The sequence below is a fragment of the Saccopteryx leptura genome, chromosome 5 (assembly GCF_036850995.1).
Source record: "Saccopteryx leptura isolate mSacLep1 chromosome 5, mSacLep1_pri_phased_curated, whole genome shotgun sequence".
NCBI lineage: Eukaryota > Metazoa > Chordata > Mammalia > Chiroptera > Emballonuridae > Saccopteryx > Saccopteryx leptura.
In genome coordinates this window covers 21,742,377-21,753,736 of record NC_089507.1, presented here as the reverse complement: position 1 = coordinate 21,753,736, position 11,360 = coordinate 21,742,377, and the positions used below count along the sequence as shown (strand labels likewise).

The following is an 11,360-nucleotide window of genomic DNA, read 5'->3' as shown; positions in this document are numbered from 1 at the left end:
ATCATTTCTTTATCTCTTTGCAACTTGAAGCAGACTTTTAATAGATAAAGAAAACAGCCATTATATACTAGTTAGGTGCATGATCTGATAACAAAGAGCAAGTGGAGTAATTAAAAAAGTTAGCAAATGACTTAAAATTATAACAAGTAGGGAAAGCTCAATTAACAAAAAAATGAGCAAGGTAAAAATTCTCTATTTTTTGTGTGTGTGTCGGGCATTTCCTCTGCATCTCACGTGATATAAATTTTTTTTTTTTGTATTTGTCATTGCTTTATTATCAAAAACCAATATTGCCTTTCCAGAGATACATTTTGACTTAGAATTAATTTTATCTTAATGTGAAAATTCTCTGAAAAAATAAATCTTTACATTAACGATATTAAGTTCTACATTTAAGATGTAAAAGCCAACTAGGTAACTGTCTCAGGACTGCTTTTGATGAGATTGAAGAATTCACTCACCATCCATTACAAGGCAAAGTATTATGACAGTTACGCACTTGTCCCCAAATCAACAACTGCTACAACTTTATTTTCCTTACTCTATCTTAATTTGGAGGAAATCAAGCTATTTTAAATCAAACTGGTACATGCATTCGTTCACTGCTCGTCCAATCAAAACTGAATTACCTGTCAACAGAGAAGCACACTTACAAGTGTGTAACCATTTGACCATGTTATATTTTAATTTGCAGAGACAAAAATGACAAGCAATTTATTTACACAAAACTGTACAAAAGCAAATTAAATTATGTAAAGTATTTTATAAATAGTTGGACGAGTGTTTAATACATTTCGCCATGTTTAGCATAGTTGCGTGCATAGTGACTCATAATAAACGATGATAAATTGTTCTCTGCTTCACTATCAACATCCAAGTAGCAGAACAATAGTCAATGATTAACATTACAAACAGATCGTACCACACTGAATGCAAGTGCTTGAAAATGTAGGAAAAGTCCTCTGAAAGGAAACCCTAGGTAGCTGGAAAAATGATGCCTTCCTCCAGATGTTACAAGTACCTCTGCCTGGGTCACATCTGACAAACATTATGATATTCATGATCACCTTCACTCTTTGTTTTTTTGTTTTCCTCCTTAAGAACACCTTGTATATTTATCACTGATAACAATATACATAAAACGACTAGGGTCTTCAGATTTCTCATGACTGTTTTAGAATGGCTGTTTTGACAGTTTCTTCGGGTTTGTGTGTTTGACTTTACTCTGTTAAAATAGCTTCCTAGGGTGCCTCTCAGCCAGACATCTTCGGTACCATCTTCCTTCCTCTTTCCATAAAAATAATGCCTCCCTTGTTTTCTGAAACTCAGGCAGCAGGCCAGTCACAAACCAACCAGACACGATAGCTGGAGGTTCAGAATGATTTTAGACTGAAGCTACAGACATTTTAAAACACATAAATTTATATAGTTACTCATTAATTTATAAATGTGTCTTAATGTATAGGGCATGCAAAGTTCACTTGAGATTCCTGTGTACAGAAAACAAGTACGGTTTATATACTGTACAACCAAAGTCAAACAGCAGCTAAAAAAAAAACAAAACATAACAAATAGGAAATAAGGAATAGAAATTCTAAATCAATCCTTTATCTTGCAGATGGACTGATCTCACCCCTGATGGTATCTTCCTGTGTTCTAATTACAACGAATGATTTAGCCTTCTAGACTGAATTGAGCAGCTCATATTAATGCCTTAATTTTGGTGTATGAATGAACAATATTTAAGACTGGTCCATTATCTGAGTTTTTCAGAAGGCAAATTTTTAATATATTATTTATTATTTTCAGAAAATAAACATGGATAAATATATAGAATCAAAAAGTTGGGAATAGCCCCTTTCCCCTCATTGTCCAAACCCAACAACTTTTTTTTTGTTTTTGTTTTTGTTTTTTACCATAACAACAGGTATAAAAGGCACAGTTGCTTATTTTGCATTCACTCATTTATTTTTTTTGTTTCTTTTAAAAAATTTTTTTTTCAAAAGCACTCTATATATGGAGTGGCACCATATTTAACCTATTCAAAATAAAAGTCATACAAACACAAAATATATTTCTGTGTCATGCCAGCTCATTATATAATAAACATGTTATGTTATGATAGCTAATTCTACTAGAATTACTGCGGATACTTACAGTACACTGAATTTTATTCTTTCACACCCATTTTAGTTCTAAGAGAGGCTCACGAGTTAAATGACAATGACATGGCTGTCTTAAATGTGGTGCAAATGTCATTGGGGAATGTGGATCCGATTAATCTGAAGGTCCAGTATGACCCGTATTAGCTTTATAGACAACAGAAGGGTTTCAAGATAGAGTGAAATGAGCTATCTAATGGTTTCAAGTGTCTCATGATAGAAAGAAAAGAAATGCATTAAAAAAGTTTGTTGAACACCTGTGTTACGCAATTGAGTATTTCCTTTGTAACGTGCAAGAAAAAAATATGTATACATTTCATAAGTATCTTTAGAAGTATTTTGTCTTAATAGGTACTTACAGATTATACAAGGGAGAACTGCTTTTAATGCAGTTTCCTAACAAAGTACTAGCTTTGTGTCTTTCCATAATGTAAATAACAATCAAACATAAACATGTTCAATTATTGATATTTTAGTCCAACACTTTTGTTTCAATTACATATCTTCTTTTATCCTAACTATTATACATAAACTAACATCAAAATGAAAATTCCATTTAAGGAAGGTCATAAGGAAATGACCCCAAAAGAGTGCCCCACCAAACAGAGAAGTGTTTTTCAAAGATAAGCAGTGTGATGACTTATAGTGAATTAACAACCTATCTTCTAGGTAGTTTCACTTTACAGTCTAAAAAATTCCAAAAAGCATGAAACTACCCAAAGCTACATTGTTGTTACAGTTTGCTAGACAGCCATCAAGGCTCTGCCTCAACCAAGTTACAGACAGTCAACGGTGGGAACGTTTGCTTTCTTCCCTTGTGATCCCCTCTTCTGTCTCTGGATTGTCACTTTTGTCTGAATGTCCCAGCTCTACTTCCAATCGCATGAAATCATCCTCTATAGAGCAAGTGATTCAAAATCTGCATACCCTCTTTCTTTCTTTTTATTTCTTTTTTTGCATTGAGAAAACTACACAATTTTCAACTTTGAGATGTACATATTGTAAGACATATTACTGCTCAGAACTCATTTCTTACATGTGCAGTCTGAATTTATTTTAAGACATATATTAAATAATGTTCAAAACAGATTCATGACAAAGCCAATTGAGATGTAGCCTTGTTTCGATATCGTTAGTCTGCAAGTAGTGTGGTATTACACAGGATCCAAAATTATTGCACTTGTGTTATATGGAAGTGTGCATTGAACACATAAAAAATGCAATTGGTAATTTGAAACATGGATAATTAAGACCAGCAAGCATGACCTGGATTCTGAAATGATAATAGTGAATTTATCAGATGGTGTGCTGATACATCTTTCTTTCCCTACCTACTCACAAATAGGATTTTAAGAACTAGAATCTCCCCTTATAATGTTTTATGAAAGTAAACCTGAACCTCAACTAATTTGCCTATAGTAATACCAAAAATACGTTCCTTTAATGTTGTATTCTCTGAACTTTAAAGAAAATCCATTTGAAAAGAAAGTATGTGTTTTCTGGGTATGGAGTCAATGTAAAATAAACGAGTGTTTGAGCGTTTCTGTGCATGAATGGCTTCAGTGGCTTTTGTTGCCTAATGGATTTCCAAGTCAAGACCAAATCTACTTCATGGTTTCCCTGATCCGCCACATGATCTTTGGCCTTTTAATGACAAAATTGTTCCAGTTAGCTAATAATCATGATGCTTTCCTGGAGAAAATTATGTTTACAAATTATAATTAGTGTAATTGGTCATATGGTCAAGGTTGTGTGTATCATAAGAATATTCTGTGTATGTATGGAATTAAAGATGATGTTTTTGATTTGAAAAGAACAACATAGCTTAATTTCGGAATGGAATCTCCGACTGGGTATTGTTTAGCTCTTTATCTTTGATTGAATATTAAAGCTGTGATCTTCCTAAAAGGCTTCTTATAGACTGTGCCTTTAGAGGGTCTGTATTGTTTTTGAGGGATTTCCTTTCCTGGTGATTAATAAGATTCCAATAATACATTTGCACTATATCTTTACTTGATCCACCTTTCTGAACCAGTCAGATGACATTTGAACTAAATCAAAGTGACTAAAATCATGCTTCAGCTTAGGGATAATGAGAGTGTGTCGTGTTCTGCTAATCAGGCTTATTACCATGAAAGAAACTTGCAACCACCTTTTTTTTTCTTCTTTTTTCTTTTCAAGGGGAGGTGGGGAAGAGGGAGAACGGGTGTGGGTGTTGGGAATCAGTGAGGGGGTCGGACATGCAAGCAACAAGGATGGTTTCTACATTGTACATTACCATCAGGCCAACAGTATCACTGAAGGTCTGATCTGGAGGCAGAAGTGGCAGGCAAAGCTTTGTCTCTTTGGTAGCCCCCTCTTTTTGATTAAACGGTTTTGCTTTGTAAGGTTTTTTGCCCCTTATTCTCCTTCTCATACAGAAAAAGAACTTTCCTCTTGCTTCATTATAGCCTACAGGTAAACTTCTCTTCTAGTGAGCGTATTGACAGGAGATGGCTTGTATTCCCCTGTTTTTGTCAGGGGAATATCCTCAGGGTTGGCTTCCTCATTTTTGCTGAAACTAGCTGCACTGAAGGTCTCATAGGATGAGGTCAACTTTTTGTTCAGGAGGTTTCTATTGCGGTCACCCATGATGGCGGCCTCGCCATTGGCCAGCTTTTCCTGGCTTCCTCGTTCATCAACAGGCATGAAAGTGGAGAGTTTGGGCTGACTCTTCTTCCTCTCCGGAGAAGTGCGGACCGGCATCCAGCAGGAATCTGAGTGGCCGTATTCATCACACTCACGGGTGCACTTCCCAGTCAGGGCTACATCTGGAAGAGGTCTTGAATCTGAAATTCAATGACAAGGAGCCATTAAAGTTGGATGTCCTTCAACAGGTATTTCTAATCTATATGAAATTGTAGAGGAACATATATATGTGTATGTATAGATGTACATATATGTTCCCTTCTTTAAACACACCATAGAACGATTTTCATTTCATGTCCATTAAAGATAAGGTTTTGCAAAAACATCAGGTATTATGGAAAGAGAAGAATGAACAAACTGATAAATTTAAGTTTGTAGAGGACACTGGTATACATGCGTCTGTTACAGAACAGAAACGTGCATATTTTCTCAAGTAGGAATAAAGTACATACAGATATTTGTATAAGTATAAAGTGTTCCACATGCATAAGAAAAGTTATTAAATCCAAATACATAATATTCTGTATTTATAAATTATCCCAGAAATCATGTATTTTTGCCAATTGGATTTTTTCCTGCTTATACATTATTCATTGAATGCAAATATGCAAAACCTTATATTTAAAATACATTCTAAAACATCAGAGTGACTCAGAAGTAGAAGTTAAATTGACAGCACATTATGTGGTAAAAAGTTAAAAAGCTAAGTACAAGTAAGTTATAGGTGTGAGCATACCAACAATATTACCACCTACCCCACCCCAGCTCATATCCCCTCCCCTCACCATGTTAAATGACCTAATATATCTGTACTGTACGATAATCTTGAGTGTTCACATAGAAGTACATTTGTGAAGGTGTTTGCTGTATGAAATATTGTGTGACTTGCAATGTATTGGGTATATCCAGTCAAACTCTTAAAGTTTTTATGAAATAGCATGTACTCCTATTTAATGGTATTGCCTAGAATGAAAAATGTCTTCTATTTCTATAAAGCTAAGTCATATCTAGAATCCTTAGGAATTAGCATTAGAGGTGGCTGTTAAAAATTACTTGTATGTGTAATTAAAATCATTATGTGTGTCTGTTTTTGAAGAACAGTTATAAATTTTCTTACTATGACAACTTTTTTAAAACAGATTTTGTTTTTGTTTGAGAGAGAGTGAGAGAGAAAAAAACAAAAACAAAAACCTGTTCTACCTCAACAAATTCTAATAACCTCTGGGGTTTTATTTACTCAATTTTATAGTTTATTTCATTGACAAACAGAAGAACATCGTATGACTATGCTCCCATTCATATTATATGGCATCATTTTATTACAAGGCTTGAGACTTAAAAACTGATAGCTTTTGACCTTTGCAAATATATTCACAACAATTGGAATTAGTGAGATTTGCATAGACAGAATCCCGGTAGCTTTGGTTTAAAATAGAAGAGGGGGCTGTTGAAATTATTCCAAATATATTTGCATACTCTGTTTGTGTCTCCACACACATCCGTGGTAGTTTAACATTATACCTTTATTTTTTACAATTATTTGTATAGGATTTTTACAAGTTTTACTCAGCCAAATCTTTTATATAAGGTAGTCCAATGTTGCATGTCATTTTTTCCTTCCATGATGGATAACTGAAATATTGACATTTGTCAGTCCATTGATTTTTGAATCACTGTGGCCTCAGATTTTTATATTGTGTGTTGAGAGTTCAACACGGAAATGCCAGTCTTCTTCAAAGGAAATCTAAAATTACTTTTTTCTCTCCCAAAGGTAAAATGCAAAGACAATTATTTATTGTAGTTGCTCATGCTGCTATTTGACTTCTAAGTGGGCAGATTGTATTAATTTTACCATCAAAAGAAAAAAGTACTTTTTTTTTCATTTGTTTATGCTAATTTCCATCTTTGTCACTCAAACATATATTTTAGATTTATTAAAAAAAAATCAAATTGCCCTGGCCAGTTGGCTCAGTGGTAGAGCGTTGGCCTGGCATGCAGAAGTCCTGGGTTCAATTCCCGGCCAGGGCACACAGGAGAAACGCCCATCTGCTTCTCCACCCCTCCCCCTCTCCTTCCTCTCTGTCTCTCTCTTTCCCTCCTGCAGCCGAGGCTCCATTGGAGCAAAGATGGCCTGGGCGCTGGGGATGGCTCCTTGGCCTCTGCCCCAGGCGCTAGAGTGGCTCTGGTCGCTACAGAGCGACGCCCCAGAGGGGCAGAGCATCGCCCCCTGGTGGGCGTGCCAGGTGGATCCCGGTCGGGCGCATGCGGGAGTCTGTCTGACTGTCTCTCCCCGTTTCCAGCTTCAGAGAAATACAAAAAAAAAAAAAAAAATCAAATTATTGACAAATTTTGTGAATGGTTTCTGTAATCTCGTTGGACTAAGTGAGCAAACTGTGAGTTCTTTGGGACAATTTTTTTGTCTTGGGTTACTTTGTTTATCTGCAGCTAACATAAATACTTTGAAGAGGAAAAAAGAAACTTATAAAAATGCAAAGTGTAAGATCAGATCTATTTTTTACTCTAAACACTCCTATTTTTCTTACTGCTTTAATGAATTAAAAAGTTTCTTCTTCTCTTCTGATAATGCCTAGCAAGGAATTTAGCTATCAAAATAGAAAAAAAAAATCTACGAATGTAGTTGTCATTCCCTACAAAAATGATCCAAAATGGTGGAGACCATCTCTCTAAGTTTCCATAAGTCTCACACAGTGTGTCATTTCACTACACAATGGCTTACACAGGCTGCTGCTTTGGGGGGATTAATTTTTGTTACAGTTTGAAATTCATAGCACTTTGTTTTTCCTTTGTTTGAGATGCATTTAGACGGCTTATCGAGCCTATGTTTATATGCTAATAATAACAACTTTTCTTACCTGTTGTTTAACTTGTGTACCTGAACTCCCTGTAGCTCATAAGAAATTATATTCCAGTCAAATAGAAGTGAGATACTCTTCAGTTCCTTCTCTCAGCATTTGCTTCACAGTCCATATTACTTCCTGCTAACACTGATTTCCTCTTATTGCTTTTAATGAGAGGCAGCTTGTCTTTGCTGCTATCAGCCCCATGTGTGGGAGCTACAACCCTACCCAACAAGCATGACTTTTAATAAGGAACTGCTGTCATTTCCAAAGTCAAAGACTTGATTGGGGACCACACTGGAAGTTGACAAGCCTAATTGGCTGAGACATGTTGCAGTGTTTGTCATCAAATTTAGAAAACAATCAAGAAAGGCTATAAGAAATTCATCATGAGCAATCAAAACTTCCAATCTTGATGACTCAAATCCTCGAAAGAAATGCCAATGATTAGCAAGCCCAGTTTTTATTATGATACTATTTATTAAAGGGAAGGCCTGAGTGGAATAGTATCTTTCTGTGTTTCTATATTTTCATATTTTAATTATGTAAGTATATGGCATAAAGCTTAAAAAAAATAAAGGTTATATGGGGTCTTAGAGAGAATCATTAAATACACTTTTTATTTCCTTCATAAAGGCTACACTATAAAATGTCTTATTTTGGGTGGGATTATAGAGGCAGAACTTCCACAGCTAGTAATCTTTGTTAGTCTTTCATGGATGCTTTTTTTCAAATCTGAGAACATTATCTTATGCTTTTGTTTACTATTATTCCCTTTAATTTTGACCAGGCTAAAGATGAAAATCAGTTAATTATAGTTCTGTTTAGCTGGGATAGGTTAAATCAGTTTAAAAGAGTAAGATGTATATCAATTTAAAAAGTAAAGTATATTGAAATATAATGGTATTTTCTATCAGCATTTTCCAAAACAGGTGCGTTGCTTAGAGCCCACTCCAACTCAGTCATATCAGTCACAGAAGATTAGAGGAAGTGGCATTCATCTGATCCTGTCCTTGCTTTTAGCATTGTTGGTGGAGTTCTCCATTCTTACCTAGTTATGCTATTTACTAGACTCATCACATCATTTTGGAGAGTTTAAGTCCTTTCTCAGACATAAAGTTAACTTCCCTATTGAAAGGACAATTTTAAGCTATCATAACAACCACTCTTAGAACAACTTAAAACACATAAAGCCCTTTCTCACACGTCATCTCTTTTACTCCTCATCACAACCAAAAGGCAAGGAGGGTCAAAGCAGTGAGGGATCCAGGCGGCCTAGGGGCAAGCTGAGGCCAAAGAATAAGTGTTTTGACTTTTGATATAGTATGTCCCGTTCCACCATATTGTTCCTTCTTAAAATAAAACAGATACTATTTAGAGGTCAATCACTGCTGCCTACAACCATACCAAAAAAATCTATAGTCTCCAAAGAAAGAGGAGAACATATCTAAACAGCACAGAAAATAGATGCCACAAAGTCACAAAGTTTACTCCTGCGTGTCAAAAGTGGCACTACCTCCCTGAAACTATACCTTTCCTAAAGTAAAGGAAATTATAACTAATGTCAGACATCGATTCTCTCTCTAAAAAGAAGTGATACGCGTTCTGAAAAAGTAGGGTAGAAGAGTGGCTGTTAGGAAGATGCCGCTGCAGTGACCTCCACAAGAAGCGACAGACAGACAAAATGCTGTAGAATCATTAGAAATAACAAGGAGAGCCCAGATTCAGACAGGCACTTAATGTTTCCAGAAGCTGTCCTACACAATTCAGAAACCATCAGAGGTATCATTATTCTACAGAAGCACTGGAATCATTAACCCGTGAAGACAGCTCCGGATCAGCTAGGATTTTCAGGTGCTGAGTTATGCATGCTGCTAGAATCCTGGACCCACACTCCACTCCAGGCTCTTGGTTTGGGGCTGAAGACACAAAGACATTTCTGTTTCCCAAGCAAAGGCATAAAAATGAAGCATTTAGTTTTAAAATATTTCAAATGATTTTTTTAAAGCTCAGATACTTAAAAGCTATATGCATCTTTTGCTTATTTGTTTAATATATAAATTACTGAATTCCTTCTCTGTATGAGATAAATGGGTTGTTTTCCAATGTGTAGACATCCTTGAAATTCATATTGCTCCTACAATCTGTTCTATGTTACTTGGCAAAAATTCTGCAAATGAAAAATTGTAATATTCTCTTCTTTGGGGCAGGGAAAAAAACCACATATAACACTTTTTTTCTTAACTATTTATTTTTTCTTTTCTAATTTCCCAACTTTCTATTATATGACTTCATTTTCTAGAAACACCCCTAAATTCTGGTGAAATTGGGTAGACTGTGAAAAAAATTTTTACAAAAGGGTGAAATAAAATAATTGACAGTTTCCCCCACCATTATTTAAACGTTTCCTTCACTTTCTTTAATCCAAATGAAAATATCTTTTATTCAAATGATTAAATGGAATACTTGATTTTAAAACAGCTGTGACAAAAGGAGTTTTTGTTGTTGTTGTTAAATAATAAAACTGAGAACAAATAAATGACGGTTAGGTTAGCCAAAACTTTTTATTTGGAAAATTATTATTGTAGCCCACAAAGCTTAGGTGCAAGAGGATAAGATCCACAAGGTTAACAATTATTTGCAATAACGTGGCTCTTTTATATAAATAACCTAAGGATCTTTCCTGCCTTTTGCCATTTGGGGATTTTGGAAAGACTAGAAAGACAAGTATTTGATAGATCATGGAGGAGGTGGGGCTCACTGACACAGACAAATGGTTTTTGAGCCTCTAAATATCTGACCACTTTCCAGAAGCAGAGGAAACAGACAGTTATGGAGGTGTCACCCAGGGCTACAAGAGGGTTAAGACTTCTAAGTAGTGTTCCACTTTTTCATAAAATCATTTGATCCAACCAAATGAAAAGAGGATATAAAGATCGCTTATCCACCCAACCCTTACTTTAGACTCATCTATGTCTCTTCTGAGCACTGACCTGCAGGGACAGTGAGCTCAGAAAAAAGATAGGGTATTTTAGCCAGTGATATCTAAACTGTGTGGCTTTGGATATAATTTCTCTGAGCTCAAGATCCTCACATATGAGTTACAATTCCTGCTCCACCATTTACTGTGGGGATTAAAAAGTTAGTATATTTAAAGCCCACCCCATGGTGTCTAATGTTGTGTAGATGTTCAGTAAATAATAGGTGATGCCCATGGGTAGATTAGGAGACAGATTTTTCCTTTTCTTGATAGTCTCACATTAGTGAAATGGGTTGTGTTTAAGGGAAAAGGCCTGACGAGCCCGGATCCCTGGATTCAAATCCTAACTTTGTTACTTAGTAAGGATATAATTGTAAACAAGTTGCTTAATTCCTATCGATTTCATTATTTGTATAATGGACATACAAGTGAATTAACTACTTAGGCTTATTCTGAAGATTAAATGAAGGCTAATATAGTTAAAGTCTTGTAATAATTCTTGGCACAAAGACTCTGAATAAATATTAGCTACTTCGGGTGCACAATCCCTTATCTATATTTCATTAATTAAAAGTAAAAAAAAAACCATGGGAAACCAAAAGTTATCTATTTTACAAAAAATTTACAACAAAACTGACCTTCAGTACAAGGCTATTTTTCACCTTTATTAAG

General features: G+C 35.3%; 1 protein-coding gene across 6 annotated transcripts in view; it reads right to left on the bottom strand.

Annotated features, from left to right (window-relative positions):
• Positions 1-660: 660 nt before the first annotated feature.
• Positions 661-11,360, bottom strand: part of PCDH7 (protocadherin 7) — a 431,933-nt gene continuing 421,233 nt past the window's right edge. For 4 of the 6 annotated variants that reach the window (XM_066387127.1, XM_066387128.1, XM_066387129.1 and 1 more), the window contains one exon: positions 661-4,990. In XM_066387127.1, coding sequence (XP_066243224.1) covers positions 4,614-4,990 — 377 coding nt within the window. In that variant the 3' untranslated portion in view covers positions 661-4,613. The remainder of the gene's footprint in view (positions 4,991-11,360) is intronic. The other 2 variants (XM_066387131.1, XM_066387132.1) reach the window with 1 other exon arrangement.